General features: G+C 38.6%; 1 protein-coding gene across 5 annotated transcripts in view; it reads left to right on the top strand.

The window, feature by feature from the left end:
* The window catches only part of RNASEH2B (ribonuclease H2 subunit B), a 44,049-nt gene that overhangs the window by 8,984 nt on the left and 15,864 nt on the right, over positions 1–19,201 (top strand). For all 5 annotated transcript variants that reach the window (XR_008974317.1, XM_057425070.1, XM_057425071.1 and 2 more), the window contains exons 2-6: positions 4,258–4,329; positions 7,264–7,371; positions 9,582–9,658; positions 12,292–12,412; positions 18,092–18,156. Coding sequence is in view for 4 of the 5 variants with exons in the window: in XM_057425070.1 (XP_057281053.1) it covers positions 4,258–4,329; positions 7,264–7,371; positions 9,582–9,658; positions 12,292–12,412; positions 18,092–18,156 (443 nt within the window). In the remaining variant the exon portion in view is untranslated. The remainder of the gene's footprint in view (positions 1–4,257; positions 4,330–7,263; positions 7,372–9,581; positions 9,659–12,291; positions 12,413–18,091; positions 18,157–19,201) is intronic.

Here is a 19,201-nt window from a genome sequence, read left to right as displayed (position 1 = left end):
CTTTTGTGCATGGTTGGAAGTTAAGAAGGGAATGGAAAAGACTTGTGTAGGTGTCGTATGGTTTAATATCTGTTTTTAAATGAAATCTTAACTTTATATTTCCAGACTTTTAAATAATCCTGTTTTTTGCAGGGCGATGGTGGTGGGGAAATTTGTGCTCTCAGAGGGTTTTTTCCTCTTACGCAATTGACAGATATTTACAGCCTTTTTGCTTGCTTGGCTGGCCCCTTTTTGCATGGGAATTCCATATAACTTGATATTAGTTTGTTATATATAGTATTCTGTAAGCTATTAAAAAAACCCAAACCACCCCCCCCCCCAAAAAACCCACCAAAACACATGAATAGTCTTTGCATCATCCGTAACAGTTTCATAGATCTTAGTGGGAGTTTTAATGTTCTTTTCCAATTTATTCATATTGCTGTACATTTTTTTTTAAATAGCCAGATTCATTAGTGCCTCATATCTATCCTTTGTGGAAGTAATTATTGCCAGAAATCCTTTGACAGCTGGTTCGTTTTCACTTTGTTCTGTTTATATATTTTATAGAATTTGCCTGGTTGTATGTCTGACCTCCAAGAAATACGATAGGCTTTTCTCGTTTTCTGTAATGGAAAGCTCCGTTTAAGCTTTTATAGTCTCTTTTGCTCAGCTTCAGGATTCTGAATTTCTGTCTGTAGAGTCCAATACAACTGATGGATGTATCACCTACATTTTTAGATGGACTTTGTATGATTCGGTTAACAGTAAATGAACCGTAGACTTGAGCAAGTAGACATACTTATCAGGCCAGTGTTGGCATTTAATTGTCCTCAGAACTTCCTCTTCTGGTACAGCTGCAGTGGTACTATATCTGGATTCATTCTGTCTTGCTGGAGGTGTGTGTAAATTCAATGGCGATAGAGGCATGTACTTGCAGGGGATGATACAGGTGGGCTTAGGATTTAGGTGGGTTCGGGTGCCCCCTGGAAGTGCCTGTCAGCTGTCTTCCCTGGCAGTTTAGAGGGTGGCTTGCAAATTGAGATGCCTCCTTGGGACAGAATTAATTGAGCTTCTCTGTACCCCGTGTCAGTTTTTGTATCCTTGTAGTGAATGTTTTCCTAGGATAATAGCATACCATACTGGCACATCTGTTAGTAAGCTGACCTGTACTCACTGTATGTAACTTGCAGCTGTAAGCTGCAAGACTTTTGGTAGTTTAACTCTTAGTTTTGCTAGAAAACTGCTACAGTACTGCTTTTTAAGAAGTCTGTATTTACTTAGCTAGGAGAAATCGTTGCCCGAATACAGGGACTGATAAATGTAATGATATTAAAGAAATCCAGTTACCTTTCCTGGCTAAAGGCCAGAGCACACACAAGTTAGTTGCGGACACCTAACTCCAAAAATCCCTTGTGCAGCTTTTTCCTAGTCATGAAGTGTTTAAATTCAGATAATTAGGGCCTTTTTTGCCCTTAAGGCCGTGTTAATACTGCATGCAGTTTTCCAAGCAGGTATTCTCCCCGTTTCCTCTCTATCTGCCAGCTTGACATCTAGTAGAGCCAATCTGTAATAAAAATATACTTCAGATGCTCCTGGAAATGTGGTGAGGTATTGCCTATATTTTTAGGAAAGTGAAGGTGAAAGAAACTCAAAGAGACCACTTTTGCCTTTGTCCACTTCTTGTGTGTGTGCCCCTTCTGGTAAACCATGTTTTGTGGTGGCTGTGTAGAGAATGTGACATACACTATGATCCTGTCAGCAAGAGATACTGAGACTGAAGGCTGCAACTCAGACTGTTCATTAAGGTATGGTCACTGCTGTCCTTTGTGCAGTGATGAGCCCCATGGAGCTTGGGGAGGACCAAAGAACTAAATGGGCAGAGCTGTGTTCCTCTTCATGTGAGGAATTGCTACTGGCCGAGCCAAGGCAGCTGCAGGGCCAGGCTGCGTATACAAAGGGGCAGAGCAAGAAGGTACTGAGGCTGGGCTAGTATGGGGCAGGCCGTGGTGCTGGAGGGTGGTTATCTGGGCTGGGAAGACAAGAGGATTGATGAGGAAGAGATGGGGCGCTGTATCCATTGGGTTTGTTACACTGAGTGCTCCCTGTGTGGAGGTGTCTCCCAGGCTTAGTGGGGATGGATGAATCCAGTGTGTTACTAGAAAGTTAGGAAAAGAACAGATCAGCTAAATAAAGATGTGAACTTCATTAAAAACAGCTACATTAGGAAGGATTGTCTACTTAATTGTTCGCGTTATACAAGATGCAGCTTAGGACTCAGCTGGACTCATTCCCAGTGTTCATAAATCTGTGCATGAAGAAAGCAAAGCAAGTGAGCATTAAAAGTTCCTTTGGGTTTTTTTTTGTTTTGCGTTTTGTTTTAAATTTTGAAACTCACATTTAGTGTGTATATTTTAACGTGTTCATGTGAAACACATCAAAGTAAGCACATGCAGTGTGTTTCTTTCAATGTCATTAATCAATGTAGTGTTTTAAAATGTAACAAAAAATAAACTAATGTTAAACTGTGGTCAAGAATTGAAATATACACGGCTCTAGAAATTTGAAGTTTGCCTTTGCCAGAGCAAATGTAGCTTGACAACCGTGTGTGTTTATGTATCAGCATATGAAGCAAGTCTGGTTAGCAAATACGGACTTTTTCCATTAAAACCCCTCAACTTATATCGAAACTTTTTAAAACACTTTTTCAAGCCACCTGAAAACTCTGCTAAAAATTTGGGGGAAGAAAATGACAGCAAATTATCCAAATCTCTCTGAGAACTATTGTCCTCCAACACTTTATCACAAAGCACACTTGCTTTTTAAGCCCTGCTTATGTTTTTATCTGGGCAATTTCTGTTTGTGGCACAACTGAATAACCAGGAGTGGATGTGAAAGATGGGGGGTTAGTTAGGCCTTTTTTTTTTTCCACTGAGGTGCCAGTGAACAGCCTGTGAGAAGTCCACCTGCCCTTTCCAGGTGTGCTGGGGAAAGGCTTTCAGCCAGAGTGGAGGACACCTATTTTTGGTGTACTTGAAGTTCCTACTTCCGTGTTTTCCATAGAGAAGAACTGTGCTATCTCCCTCTCCACAAACCTACTGGATGCTATTGAAAGGTGAAGGATGACGATGTGGCACTTCTGTTCCTTCCAGTGGCCTCCCTTGTGAATAGCTGTGCAGCTCGCCTCAGCCGCCCCTCTCTGCTTTCCTCGGTAGCGAATATCAGTCTGATCTCTGTCAGTCCATTCTCTGGGGTCTGGATACTGGTTATGTATGTGAAATGCTTTAGTAATTTTCCTTGCTCTGATGAATGCCTGTATGAAAGGAACTGGGACAGAACTGGCACTGTGCAAGCGAAGAAGGATGCTGCTGTCATATTGCTCTTCATTCAGATGCGGGAAGTTGTTTTCATAAATATAAGTTAGCATTCCCCTAAAAGAAAATTTGGACAGAATATAATTAACTGGGGATCCTTATAGATGTTTTCTCAGACTTGACTCAGCATCCTTGTGGGAGCTGTTTTCTTTTTAGATTTTTTTTTTTTTTTTTTAATTTTCACAGGGAAATAGTACTTTGTGGTTCTGATTTTTTGTCTGGTTTTTTTTTTGGTTTTTTTTTTTTTTTTTGGTTAAAGACACAGAAAGGAGAGCAACTGTCAGAGGCTTAAGCCAGAGGTGTTGTATTCCCTCAGCTTCTTTTTCCTCTGGAGGGAGTTAAATGCACTCTTTATTTTTCAAGATTATATATAACAGATAAACAAGTGTGCATATTTAGTAACAACCACTCAGACAATTCCTGACCCATAGTCCTGCATAATTTGGCTTCTTGAAAGCTTTAGAGGACCACCGTTTCTTCCCATGAATATTTTACCTTTTGCACTTTTTAGTACATGCTGTACTTGGCCTAACTTACCAAAGCATTCCCACTGTCTTTGTGACTAAACAGGGCAACATATCAGTTCATCTCACTTAACTGAGATGTCAAACTTAGGGCCTCTCTTGCCTGAGGCTCTCTAGGGAGAAATGGTTTTCAAAATCTAAATCATCCCCAGGTGCATATCTTTCCTGTGGCAGATAGAGCCAGGAAGTCTGGAATCATAATTTAGGTGTCTTGATCAGGTAGGATGAATTTGGGCTGAAGCTTATAACTTTCAGGCAGAAAATACATGAGTTTTCAAAAAGTGTCAGTCCAGTTGATTCTGAATGCCTGGGAGAAGCATGACAGACCGTGAAATACTTCTTCATTTACGAGGTCATAACTTTTTCCTCTCCCCCTACAGAGGCTGCTACTGATTTTCCGGAGACACCTGACAGCGAACCTTTGTTTACAAAGCTGCGCAATCCAAGCACAGGCAAGTTTTGCAATTGTTTCGTGAGCCCATTAATGTTCTGGTTGATTCCCTCCACCACCAAAACGTTCATATTTTGCAAGCTGAAATAATGATGATAGTATAAGTGTTACGCGCAAAAAACCACTGCTGGTGATGCCAGATAGTTAATGCTATGCAAACATTTCTTTTGTAATTTCAATTGGTTGAACTGTTTATTCATCAGGAATATTGGCAGCACAAAGAAAGAGGTGTAATGTAAGTTGTGTTTTTAAGTGCATTAGTTTTGGGGAGCTTACAGTGTTGGGTGTTAAGCCTAGGCTTTTTTTTAATTCAAATCTAGGCTTCATAGCATTCATCTTATGCTATAAAATAAATAGGCAGAGTTACAAGATCTGATTCAGTTATACTTACCAAGTTTTTTGTGTCTTTTCATTTTAAAATCAAATTTTCTTCTTGCTCTGGTCCAAGTGATGGTGTCTCTTTTTTTGTTAATAGATGATGAGACACTGAATTCAAAATACATTGGAAAAAAAACAGCAAATACAGACAATATAATGACACTACCATCCCTCAGCTATTTTCTGCTAGACAAATTGTTCTTTTTGTCGAGGATTTGTTATTACTGAGTAATGTAATAATTGGAGTCCGAGGCATTCAACAGAAACTTGCAGTAAGCCTTTGTTAGGGTTAAAATATTTTTTTTGAAAACCACATTTCTTTTTTTTTTTTTTCCTTTTCATAAGCTCATTTGTTTTCTGTAGCCGTAAGTTGTATGGTTTTGTTTTGAAATTAACTGCTTCCATTTATATATGTTTAACTGAAGTCTTCAGGTACATTTTAATGTTTCAGTATAGTAACTGCTACTTGTTCTTGAAAGGGGAAAATAATTAAAAACAATAGATACAAAATGTGAACTCACTTATTCATCTTGATACCTGCTTTTTGAATACTTAGATTTGCAGTGGGAATATATAGCCACAGATATTTTCCACCTGCTGTGTTATATTGGCTTTCTAATCTGCTGTGTTTTTAAAAGCGTGGATATTAATTTGCTTTTCTCTGTGGAAGAGGAAATCTATTTACTTTGTGGAATCAGAGATCTTGGGAAAGGTTTCTGGGGAAAACCTAAAGTATAATTGTCTGGGTGTGTTCCTTTAGAATTTGCAGGAGCTTATTTATAGACCTGCAAAAACTTTCAGTTATGTAGGCCATTATAAGTATAGGGTCTGAAAATGGAAGGACTGGGAACACCCTATTAATGTATTTTCCTTACATTTGGGTCTAACAGATGAATTGTTGATGCCAGATACTGTATAAATGCGCACTGAAGGACTCAGCACAGTAGAATTCATGTGAACCACTTTATTAAATAAAAGTATGCATGGTCCTTTTTTTTGACAGGTGAAAAGGACTAAATTTTTATCCCTTACAAAGACTATAAACTAGGGTTTAGCTTGCAGTTCAGAAGTACCACAAGATGCATTTTTAAAAGTGCTGAACTAAAAGAAAGGAAATAACAATACCACAAAACTTAGGCAGCTCACTGAAGTGGTGAAGTTCTGAGTAAAGCTGCCTAGGTTTTCTCTCCATCCCCTGGAGTTTCTGTCTAATGACGCTGCTGGGAACTTGTGGTGACTTTCCTTTTAACAAAAGAAAGTAAATTAAGAAGCTGGAGTTAGGTAATATTAGTCCCTTTCATAAAATTTTGTAGCTCATCACTGAATTTGGCTAGTGTGCTCACTGGTAGGAGTCTTTAAGTTGTTCTGTGAATAGTTTGATGTCTGGTACTGATGAAACTATGGTGTAGACTCTTGCTGAGAAGCATGTGGTAATGATTGAAATCTGTGCTCCCCCTCTTATCTAGTTTTCACTTCTGTCCTCCCCAAAAGAAAAAATAGAACTGAAAGAAAGAGGGAACTAAAAGAAAAAGAGAACTAAAATTATCTCCTCAGGTGAGGTTAAACATCTGGTCAGTCTTTCGGATAAAGGGGAAAAAAGCATTATCAGTCATTTTGGGAAAGAAATGCGTTTGCCCAATTTAGCTGACATCCCTCTACCCTTAGGGATCTCTGCAGACTGAGAACAGCAGTGCTAGTGTCAGCTTGCAGGGGCTTACACTGAGACATTTTAGAGCCAGCAAGTCAGTGCAGCTTTGCAATTTATGTGTTTTGAGCAGGACCGCCATGTTGTAGTTGTTCTTGAAGTTGGATTGGCAATCAAGGCAGGACCAGTCCAGCCACAGACTTAACTGACCAAATTTCAGTGACCCCTTCTGTAGTTCTGGCAGCTTTCTGGTTTAAATATGGAAAATACAATCCCGTTCACAACATATTTGTCACCGTTTTTATTATAACCCAGACCTAATGTGAAATGGCAGAGCTGTGCTATAGGGTGGCCTAAAATAAAGTTTTGCTTTGCAAAATATCAAGATTCTGATGGGCATTTCGAAGCAACTTTTTTGCTTCCTAGTTCACCTTATTTGTCTGCCTATACTGAGCCATTTGCAGTCCATTTTAATGCACACAAAAAATATTTAAAATTGCCAATTTAATGTTTGAGGCTTTTGTTCCCCTAACCCAGAGCCTGATATCTTGAAGACAAACATAATGGAGGGAGCGAGTATTTTCTTGTTTTCCACCTTTCCCCTTCAGTACAGAGACAAAAGCTGATTTCTTGAGTGATTTTGATTTGTGTTTGGATCAAAGGCCTTGTGTTGCAAGATGAACTATTTGCACATCTTATTTATTGATTCAAATTCAGTTTGGTTTATAAAGCTAGTAAATGAACATCTGTATATAATAGTTTTCTTTGTCTGAGCTTTCTTTATAGTGAGTTTATATAGAATGTGTGTATGTTTGAGTGTCTGTATGTATAAGGCACATTCTTCAGACATACTGGGTATTCTTTTGATTTTTGTGAAAGCTTACAAACACAAACCAGATTTCTTTTCAACAGGGGAAGCAACCCTTTATTTATTCAATAGTGGTGCACAGCAGCTGTTTGAAGTAAAAGCTTTTCATGAGGAAAATCGTTCCTGGTTTATAGGTCAGACTGTTCAACAAGGTGAGAAATATAATGTATCCTTCTCCCAACTGTAACTAATGTTCATACAAAGGCCTTTCCTCTCTCTTCTAGTAAATTTACAGGTGTTTTTCTGAGTTGTTTGGGGCATGTTGCATCACATCCCCACCTTCTGACACACTCATTTGCCATCTGGATTTAACCAGGGCTGAGAGCTTTGTGGTCTCTCTTTTAAAGGCTGCCTTTGGCAGCCTCAATTAGACAGATGTTCATTTGTCTTTGGGGCGGAGGGGAGGTCATTCAATTATATTTAAACTGAAGTGCCATAAAATACTTAGCTTGCCTTGTCAATCACACCAGAAAGTCCTCTCTGTAAGTAAAATATGTGTTATCCTACAAGGGGGAAAAAGGGCTGGAGTGCCTTAGCTCTGAGTGGTGTGTTAGAGCTCCAGTCATTGGAATGTATGGTCTTGCTTTCTTTTAGTTACCTCTGTAGTCCCCTGTGTGAGTGCTGGTATCTCAAGATAGGTTTGCTGTTTAAAGGTGCCATTTCGGTGTTTGGTCTGAAGTGAGCTCTTTTAAAACATCCTAGTCATTCTCTGATCCTACCTTGCCTTTCTGAAAATGTGGAGGAAACTTGTGTAACTGTTTGTGACAGCTTTAACAATCCTTTATCAGTAAGGATGCCATTGCAGCAGTGTTTTTCCCTGATGGCACGTCCATAGACCAAGCAATAAATATTAATTCAGGAGATGAAAGTATATTTATTTTATCCTTTTTAACTAGAACCATTTTTAGTAATAAATAAAAGCAACCCCACCAGACATAAGCCTTCTTTAACTGTAATATCCCAAAGCGTGTGTTAACTTTTAAACATCCTCTGCAGGCGCATATAGCAATGCAAGCGGTATGTCTGTGAGCTTTTCGTTGCTCCATCTGGGTGTGAGCCAAAAGACTGGGTCTGCTCCCTGCTCCCAGTTATGTCCACATTATATTCTCCCCCTCCCTTTGGTTTTGGCCCTTGGGAAACAGTTGCCTTAAGGAATCATCACCACAGTTTTCTTTAAAAGATACAGGGAGGGGGAAATTGTTCATGAATGTCAGGCTGCTGCATCTCTGAAACAGTCAAGGGAAGAACTACACAAAACTGTGTTTGCAGATTGTCTTATGTGCAGAGAAGGCCAGAGGTCTTTGTACACCTATAGTGAATCCGAACTCTTTAGAACAAATAAAAATACCTCTTCCTAAAGGTACAGTGGAAAGCATTTAAATGAAAGCTTTGAGAAAGTGACTGGTGTTTCTATAAGTAGTCCTGATGCTTGCTTTGCCTAATGCTTACTTTGCCTCATGCAATGCATCATATTAGCAATGCAGGTGTTAGCTTTGTCCAGACCATGTTCTTCCTACCCCATCTTTTGTTAGTTTTAGGGCTATTGCAAGAGAATTTACTTTAATTATCTTAATCATGTGATTTAAAACAAAAGAAAAATTACATTTACTTGCTTTTGGTTTGCTAATTAGTGTCAAATTGTCATCAATTATTTGGTCTTACTGGTGAATTTCCTTGATGTTACATTGTTTCCAATTATCTACAATTATACAAAAAGCCTGGCTAAGCCGTTGTCCTACAGTGAGGTCCAGATGGGCCGAGGTGTCTGTTTCAGTGGGAAACCAACTTCTTCCTTTGTGTTTAACTTTGAATACGACATACTGAGCCATATTTTCTGATTTATTTATTTTGTTCTGTTAGGAGATTGCATGCAGATTCTCCCCATACAGATGAGAGGCATATCTAACTTAACTAGCTCTTGAAATTCTTTCTTGCCCTGCCTACCTTTTCAGCCAGCACAGTGTTGCCTTGCCCAGGGTTTGAGGTGTAGTATACTGTATGTATCTGGTATCTAAAACCAAGTTTCTGTTACACCCAAGTCTCCCAATAGAGGGCAGCTTCAATTTTGCTGGTTTTAATATAGTCAAGAAAAAGGCAAAATTAAGAGTGCTTGAAGCCAGCAGACCTATAGTGTAGCTTGTGCTTTGGTTTGGCAGGGTTGAGAATTGAGTTATCTCTGTATTTTTAGTGTAAAATCACAAAGACTGTTTTCCTGCCCATTTATTAAAATACTGGAATACTAAAAAAACCCAACAAAATATTTTCTTCTTGTCCACACTCCTGAAAAGCATTTAAAAAAAAAAAGAAGTTAATATATTAAGCTTTTTGGTACTAAGTTTACTCTTACATATCTGTCACTTAGATGGACGCCTTCTGTTTGTTACACCGATGGACCCCTTATTTCTGATACTTTACTACCTCATCAGGGCAGACAAGGAGGTAAGCCTGCTTGATTTTTTCACTGGAATTCTTAGGAGAAAACATTATTTCTGTCTTCATCTTCTGCAGAAGTTGTGTTAATTTTACAAAGAGGGGTTTCCATAATAATGGAAATTTAATTTGCATTTAAAGCAGAGATACCCACCCTAGAATATTTTTTTTTATTTGCATGAAGGGTTTTTTTGACAGTAAAGTATATTCCAGGAGTCAGCTTCCAATATCAGCAAGTTCTGATCATCTCCTTTTTAAGAAAACAGAGAATCTCTTTTGCCCTTCTGTGAGAGCCCATCCCAGAACTACTGAATTTTAAATTATGAGATGTCATCAGAGTCAAACAAACCAGTGCCCTTTCTTAGGCATCAGTAGATGAGTCATTTTGGGAAAGAAGGGAAAAAGAAAGAAGAATTTGGATGCTATGGACAAAAAGAAGAAACATTTCTGTGGCCGTTTGAACTTAAAAGGAAACACTGCTTTCTCAGAAGCAGTATTTGTAGAGATGCTGTATCAGCAACAGGGTGCTCAAGTGTCCGAAAGTTGTATAATTGATAAATGGCTTAATTGTATTTATCATGGGTATGGCAAAACCTCCTTAAGTTTCTGAAATTTATCAAAAGGCATAGGCAAAATTATTGATTTATTGCTTATAATCTGTGGGTGGTAAAAAGGACATAAAATAAAATGTACAGGTTGATCCTTGGGTTTTTTCTTCTTCATAGAGGCAGTAAATTCGGTCTATGCATCCTAAGAGTTTTTTGCTCTAATAGCATTTCCTATTAGGTTGTTTGTTGTTTTGTGCTTTAGACTGCAAGTGGAGAATGCAAGAGAAAATTTTTATATGGTGAAGAAATGAAGTCCTACTGCACATTTGTAATAGTAACCTATTGTTCTGTCATTGCTTTAAAATTATTTATGGTATAGGATGTGCAAATATATTCTGCTTTTTTGTGGTCTGTTCCTTCTTCAGGATGGCTCATCAGAAGTCATTTCACAAGGAATAGTTTGGCTCATTCTCTAGGCACTCTGCTGTCTTCGAATTCAGAATCCATTTAAAGCTTTATACCAAACCCTAAATTAGGGAAACAGTAAATGTCCTCTGGCTGTATGGTAAGGTGTTGAGGTAGCCTGAGAAAAGAGCAACTGCCACTGTTTCTGTACCTGAGAAGCATTGTGTACCGCCCTTTACTTTCTTGGTACATTGTTTTCTAGGTTTTCTGGTTTTCTAGGCTGGGCACGATGCCAGATAAGTGCCATAGAGGTGTTCTGAGTCCTAAATCAGGTCAAGTGCATTCCTGCAGAGCCCTGCCTAAGTTAGCCTGTTAGATTTTTAGTAAAGGGAAGTCTTGAGGATTGTGTTGCAGATACTTTGTGCAGGACCAACTTGAATGCAGCACAGTCACTTGGCTTGAACTAGTGGGTATCAAAGTACCCACTGGGTGTGTTAGGATCATCCTTTGCACCATTCTTTGGTTTTAATAGTGTGATGAAGGGTTGCTTAATGTGTCTTTTGAGCAGAGCCGTCTCCTATCCAGCAGGTTTTCTTGGCTTAGTATCTCTTCTACTGCACAATATAAATGTGGCTGTCTTGTTTTGGGACACGAGCAGGTTTGTGTAGGTAAGTTATATATAGGAAACAGTCTATTCCAGCTTTATTTCGGCATCTTACAAAATTCTTTTTATCATTGTTATTTTGCCTTTTATTTTCCAGGAGAAAAAAAACTTAATACTTTCTGTTGTGTTTTGGTTTTTGTTTCTTTTTTGTTGTTGTTAGTTTGTTTGGGGTTTTTTGCTTGTTTTTATTGTAATTTAACAATGGATGGTTACTTTTATTAAGCCTCTGACTGTCCAGCAAGAGGATTAATTAATAGTGAAAGCAGTATACCCAAGTGTTGTTTTTTCATGCTGACCAGTACAATGACTTCAGCAATGGCTCCTGAGACCATGCACTCTCTAAGGATGGAGAGCTCACTGAGTCTTTGTACTGATGCACTAAAGGATCTTTCCAAAGGGAAGGCTGCCAGTTGTGCCAAACAGTGCTGAATGATTATGCATTGTTTGGCAACAGCAAAATTTGTTTGATGATTCTGTCATGTGTGGGGCTATTTAAGTTGTGCCAAAATCACTTTATATACATACTTGGGCCAAACTGGAATTGACTTTGCAGAGGTGAAAGGTTAATACTGTGTTCCAGAAGCTGCCCTGCTCCTTTGAGAATTATCTTTATGGAAGGAAAAGCAAAATTTGAATGGAAGTTATGACACTGGATTTAATCCAGCAGGTTTTGATCTAAAATGCTATTGGCACACACTGACTACTGTGTCTTGTGTCATCTTCCAAAAAATCCCACTGTACTTCACATTAGTTTCTCCCTGTGTTGTTTTAAATTTGGTCTTTTAAGTGCAGCAATTGAAGAGTTCAGCATTTTGCAGGTATTTACTAGTTTGAAATAAATATTTATAGCTTGCTTTGTAATCAGTTTCTGACTGTGTCATGTGTTACCATTCAAAATACGATCTTCTTTAAATCCTTTTTAATGCCATGGCCATTGCATGCATATGTATTTTTATATAAGTGTGGTGTGTATATGTGTCTTAACATTATAGTAACGCTTTCTAATCCCTTTGATGTATTTTCAGCAACAAGGAAAGTTTCAGCCACTTGATCAAGTTGTGCTAGACGCAGACTATCCTAACTGCCCATTGCTGCTGAAGTGTGCAGATGTTAAACAGTACATACATCATATAACAGAAGTAAAAGGTGAAAAAAAGGGGCTGGGGAAAATTAAAAAAGACTGGATTTGTTAGTGTCACTTCATTACAAGATAGATTTAAATACTCGATTTTGCTTTACCAAACACCCAGAGTGCTGAATGCAGCTGTACTTTAAGAACAGTCGTTTCAGTTTAGAAATTGTCATTGCAGTATTATGAATAGTAATGTGTGGATCTCAGATTATCTGATGTAACTAAAATACTTTATGCAGTCTTGTTGCACAGTACCTGTGCAATTCATGTCATAAAAATGATAAACTGATCAGAGTTCTCTTCTTGACGTACCATATGTGTTGTGAAGTTTTTTTGCCTTTTGATGAAAGTTTTACAGCTCTCTCAATTCTTTACAAAGTGTTGGATGGTCTGGTGTGGAAGAAGTTAACCATTGTCCAGTTAGCTTTCTTCTCCCTTTCTTGCAAGGCATTAAAATGATGAGTAGGAAGAAGTTAAAAAAGAAGGAACATGCTGCTGAGAAGGGAGACTTAATTTTTTAAAAGTTAAAAAAATAATAATTTTTTAGTCCTCTGCCCTGTGGAGAAGGACTTGAAGGACTTGGGGGTTTTGGTCAATGAGAAAATGAACATGAGCCGGCAGTGTGCACTCGCATCCCAGAAAGCCCAGATGTAGCCTGTATCCTGGGCTACGTCAAAAGGAGCCTGACCAGCAGGTTGGAGGAGGTTATCCTGCCCCTCTGCTCTCGTGAGACCTCACTTGGAGTGTGTGCAGTTCTGGTGTCCTCAACATAAAAACGACATGGAACTGTTGGATCAAGTCCAGAGGAGGGCCACGAGGATGATCAGGGGACTGGAGCACCTCCCGTATGAAGACAGGCTGAGAAAGTTGGGGCTGTTCAGCCTGGAGAAGAGAAGGCTGCATGGAGACCTCATAGCAGCCTTCCAGTATCTGAAGGAGGGCTACAGGGATGCTGGGGAGGGACTCTTCATTAGGGACTGTAGTGACAGGACAAGGGGTAACAGGTTCAAACTTAAACAGGGGAAGTTTAGACTGGATATAAGGAAGAAGTTCTTTACTGTTAGGGAGGTGAGGCACTTGAATGGGTTGCCCAGGGAGGTTGTGAATGCTCCATCCCTGGCGGTGTTCAAGACCAGGTTAGACAGAGCCTTGGGTGAGATGGTTTAGTGTGAGGTGTTTCTGCCCATGGCAGGGGGATTGGAACTTGATGATCTTAAGGTCCTTTCCAACCCTAACTATTCTATGATTCTATGAAAAAGAGAACTTGACTGGAATGCGTGTGTGAGAGAGAAAATCTAAATGGAAAAAATCAGCTAAGTATGTATTCTATGCATAGATTCCTAAACCTTTGCCCAGAATACACTTTGGTATGGGGGCTTTTAATTGTGTTTGAGGATAATTTATGCTTTCTAGGGAAGAGGAAGTAGCACTGCATAATTTTTGCAGCTTGGCAGACCTGTGGAAGATATAAGATCTCAGTTTTTATATTCAGTCCTTTAATGACCATTCTCCTTACACTTGCTGACTTCCTGATAGGGAATGAAAATTTCCCTATGCACAGATGGGAAGTCTACAGAAGGAAACACAGGAGTCTAAAAACATGGAATTTACCACCAGGTGCAAAACAACTAAAGTGCCTGACCCTTATGCATGTAGAATACCTCCAGGGAGTTGGAAGTACACAGAATGGAAGCCAGAAACATTAGGAATTTGTTTTCATGAAGCACTCTGCCCTCCATATATATGTAAGAAGAAATATTTAGGTAATATGCAGATAATTGTGAAGTGGCTAAGAAAGGTGGTGGAAGAATGAAAACCTTGCTGAGAAGTAAAACACCAGACCTCTTTATTTCTAGCTACATCATTGATAAGGGGGGTGCTATGTTTTTTTCTTGAAAGATTTAGATGCACAAGTTTAATTTCCAGTATGATATGGTGCATATCATAATGTAATGTAGGGCAGTTGCCTCCCCCAGAAAATCAGTTTGAACTTTAGGACATGACATGTTTCCATGAAAAATGATCACTTTAACAAGAAAGCAAGAAATCTGGGCAGCAAGACTCTTGTTACATTCTTGCTGGTACTGTGGCAGTCAGAATTATGTGCTATCCCGATACTCCTGTATTTCCAGAAGAACCTTCAGAAAACAGTTACATTCAGTATCACTGGGGCGAGGAACCTTTTTCTTTGGTTAAGGTCTGACTTTAGAGAAGACTTCCTTGAAACAGATGCATCTGAACTGCAAAACTGCTTTTGCCTTCTCATGAAGTGATAAGTGTTTCCAGTAATAACTATTATTAAGCTTTTAGGCAATTGCTGTCCCCTACAACTTGTCTAACACTGCGTAAGGAGCTAGGGGTGAGAGAAAGAGTACTAATCTTCTGTGCACCCATCTGAGAAGGTGAAAAATTATGCCAGATCCTCTTGTCTGTCAAACTAAGAATACTACGGGAATGTAGGACAAGGTCTGGATTATTTTTCTGAAGGGGCACTTCGTCCAAACAGCACTGCTCCCTTTGGGCTTTATTTATGTTCCCTTCATAACAGCAAAGTAAAAAAAAATATATATATATATATGTGCTGTAGACAAGGTCTTGTATCTTGGCCTAACCTCTGTATTCATTCTGAAACTGTATTTGCAGTTGTTATCCATCAGAGCATTTCCTGAAAAACAGTATTTTGTTAGACAGTAGTAAAAATGCTTTAATGCTTGTTTTTTGCATTAGTATTTTTAATAATGTATTATATATACCTACAAGTTTGTGTCATTTTCCCAGCAAATTATATTAACTGTTAAAGAAGTTATGTTCACTTCCTGTTTTTTTTTTTTGTTTTGAAATGTAAGGTAAAATTTGGTCACCTTTCTGTTCAATCCACTTCTATGTGTTTCATATTCTTATGTCTTTTATTGCCTGTAAAAAGTACCACTATGACTAAGGTACTCTTTTCTAGCTCTGGGACCTGTTATCCACTTTGTAGCCTTTCTTGTTTAAGGATTAAGGTTTTAGGGCAAAAAGTATCTTTTGTGTTGAGTTTTCTGCCCCTTTCTGCTGTTTGGCAGAACTTAACAATGTATTTATTTCACTTTTAATTAAATCTTAAGGCACGTAACAGCTGTCTAACAAATTCTTACCCTAGAGCGCGCTTGCAGTTTGCACTTACTGAATTAGCAGAGTCCACCTTCCCTGGCCTCAGTGTTGAAGGGCACTGAAAATTCGTTTTGCTGGATTAAATTCCTAGTTACCTGTTTAGTAGCTGGGGAAAGGGTGTGTTACAGCTCATTAAATCTGGGTGAGGCAGGTTGTTTGCTAATAAATTTGAACATCGAGTGTGACATGCAGTTGAGAAGGTTGAAGAAAAGGTTATGAATTCCAGTTCTAGACTGTTACTCTTTGTTTCATTTTGCAAGGCAAAAACTGTACTGTGATCTTGTCTGATGTGATTAACATGAAGAGCCAAAAAAAGTTACCTGATTAGAATAACTAAGTAATATTGCCAAGTTTTTATTCCCAGAAGGTAGGGAAAAAGGGGCCATATGAGTTTCAGCGTTATGGAAAACACTGAGAAAATGGATGTTAAAATGTGCTTTAGGCAGTTTGCTCAACAATACATCAGGGAAACTTCCAAGTCTACATAGTGATTACCCGATCACGAACATATTATTTAATTGTAGAACCACTTATATTCCATCTGTATTTCTCAAACCCAATCTTTCCAGATGTCTCAGACCAGTTTTATAGGCACCAGACACATTAGGGAACAAAAGGCTTTCCAATATATACTCACATTATCAAACATAGTCGCTAACTCTCACCAATACCAAATGTGCATCACATGTTAAATCCACGTTCCAATATTGAATCCTTTTGTCAGCAGTTTGTGACTTTCATAACTCACTTTAATTCTTCAGAGGTCTCAAATATTGTCAGTTCCTAGAGTTTAATAGTCGAAACTGTCAAGCACACAAAATATTTTCAAACAAAGTGATCTCTGAAGGGTTCAATGTAATTATTTTTCACATGTTTTAATGAAAATGGTTTCACAGTTCTATGTTTCCTTTCCCTAACTGAGTCACTCTGAATCATGCTGTTGTGGGGGAGTCTGCCTGGGAATCTGGACTGGAATTACTTTTCAGCATGAGTTTTGGGGGATGATGGCTGGAGCAATGTCCCTTCCTCAAACTTTCGTAGGTAGGAGAGGAATCCATGAATCAGACTCACTGTACTTGGACCCAAACCGTGTTAGCTCTTTGAGAAGCAGGTTCAGATATCCAGAGTGTCTCCCCCATTTTCTGCTTTAGAGCTGTTTAGAAGCTTCTAAATCCTAAAAGCTGCAGCCAGCAATGTCACAGCTAATTACCTGCAGCTCATCATCTTCATGAATCAGAATTTATATTGGTGGTCTTTTTCTTTTTGCTCTGAAGAATTTTTGCATTGTGATCTTCAACTGTTGACATATTTTTAAACTTTATCTTGTAAACAGCTTTCCTCAACCTCTCTGTACTCCCTACCATGCATACACAAAGAGTGCATAATAGTTGGCTATTTGAATGCCATTTGAAAGAGCCAAGATAAACCCAAAGAAAGAAATGCTGAAGTAATCATAAATAATACCTTGTTGTTTGCAAGGGCAGAAGGAAACTTCATGAACTGAGCATTGGAACAGATCTAAGTATTTATGGGAACGGTATACAGGAGATTAAAACTTACTGAAATACCTATTAAAAACAGAAATGGAGTCTTTCCTGTGAAATCTTATTAGGCATTTCATTCCATTTCTAAAATATAACTTTCTGTGAATTAATACTAATTTTTTATACTTAAATTTCTATCAGCCTTTGTAATTTTTTCTTTACCTCAGAATCAGGAACTCGCATATCTCCAGATAGCTGATCACATGTGACTAGGAAGTGTTTATGATACCCTAGTTAATCACAGGGGAAACACTTTCTTAAGTTCTTCTTATATCGTTGAGTTAATTTATATTGCTCAGTAAATCATAAATGAATCGTGTACTTCTTCTCACAAGGAGTGTTTCACTATTTTTGGATTCTTTATTTTCTTTTGACATGATATTAAACTATGTAAAAGGGAAATAGAAGTAAAACTTGTGCTTTTGTCACACTGTGAAATGAGAGGGGAGAACTGATAGGAAAAGAGTTCTCTGGAAGTGTGAGTAGTTTATCTTCACTAACCAGCTCTCTGTCCTGGCCCCTTACTAGGTGCTGGAATTCAGTAAGTGAAGATTTAAGAGAATATGTTGTGGGGGGTTTGGGTTTGTGGGCTTTTGTTTTTTTTTTTAAAGCTGTTGTGGAACCAACATTTTATATTGTGAACTGTGCACTTAAAATGACCAGTTTGGAGACACATAGCAGTGAAGGTTTGGCAAACTACGAGAAGAGTCTTAGTGAATTCAGGCAGCCCAAGATTGCACATAAATAAATAAAACATCTGCTAGGCTTGGTTGCGGCCTAATTAAAGAATTGTCAAAGTGTTCAGACTTGTGCATATCAGCCCAGACTGTTTATTTTTCCACATTCCCAATATTTTTGAAACTTACTGCCCTGATATCAAACATGTGCAAGCTGCAAATTAACTTCCATGCTGTATCTACAACTTAAAAGATTTTAAATGTGTTGAAAATGCAGTTCAAACCAGTTATGACTTTCTTACCCTTACTTGTGTTTTCTCAGAGATTGCCAGCCAGAAATTCCACAAATACAGCCAAGAGAAGACACTGAAGTGGCTAAAGAAAAAGGTATTCTGTATCTCTTTTGGTTTAAAAATTGCTTTATGTTTCAAATGAAAATGCTTGTTAACTTGTCCATATCTGCTTTTGAGCCATGTGGTGTGCCTAAGTTCAAGGTTTGTTTCCTGTGCAGGAAGGAGAGCCATAACAGTGAAGTTGTTGCACTTGTGAATGTGATGAGATATTAGAGAAATGGAAAGTTTGTTACATTTCTCTTTCTGACATGCTGGCATAAAAGGGATTCATGGAGTGGAGGGAGGCACAAGAAGCAGCTGAAATTCAGCTTATTGCTATATTTGTTAGGCTTTGCATAAGGTGAGAGGCTTTGTCTTTCGCTTTGTCCACTTCACAGATGAGCTAGAGGAGAGCTTTGACTGCTGCAGCTTTTAAATTCTGCCATGCATTAAAGCTGGACAGAAATGCCTTGGTTTTAGTTCTGCAAATGGGTTTCCTCATGAAGTTTTGGCAAAGTCTCTCAGGATGGTCCTGGTATGGTTGCTTTTACCCTGATCCAAGAGGTCTGTACAGTATGCAGAAAATAAGCTAGTGTTATAGCAAAGCTTGATTGTGGTCTGTATCTTCATATAAAGAAGGTAAATCTCCTTTTACACGCATGCTTGTGCCCCTATTATGATGCCACTTTGTAAAAAAGATTGTATGCATCACATGATACAAGGAAACCTCACTTAAATTAGTTAATGCAAGCACAAAATCTGGTCTACTTTCTGCAATGATGAGGAATGGGGATATCTTTAAAATGAGTATCTGAATATTTGCATTTAAGCAGATACCTGTTTGTGTTGTTGAAAATTTCTTCTGCCAGTTACCTCTGTCTTAGATCCAGTGCCTGATAAAGTCCTTAATCTTTGATTTCCTCCAGGACTGCCTTTGCAATCCAACTGAGCTCAGCCATTCTCTGTTCTCCAACCAGGTGTATTTCTCACCTGTGTAGTCATGGCTGTTGCCTCTGAGTAGCTCGGCTCATCTTAGGGTGTTCCAAAACTGGTGCTGTGTTGCCAAGGCAACATCTTCAAAGACATGCTAGTTTTTTTGA

The sequence above is a fragment of the Pezoporus wallicus genome, unplaced genomic scaffold (assembly GCF_028554395.1).
Source record: "Pezoporus wallicus isolate ANWC-B61680 ecotype Strahan unplaced genomic scaffold, APGP_CSIRO_Pwel_v1 contig_6488, whole genome shotgun sequence".
NCBI lineage: Eukaryota > Metazoa > Chordata > Aves > Psittaciformes > Psittacidae > Pezoporus > Pezoporus wallicus.
The sequence above is the reverse complement of the archived record's forward strand: the minus strand, read 5'-3'. Positions and strand labels throughout refer to the sequence as shown.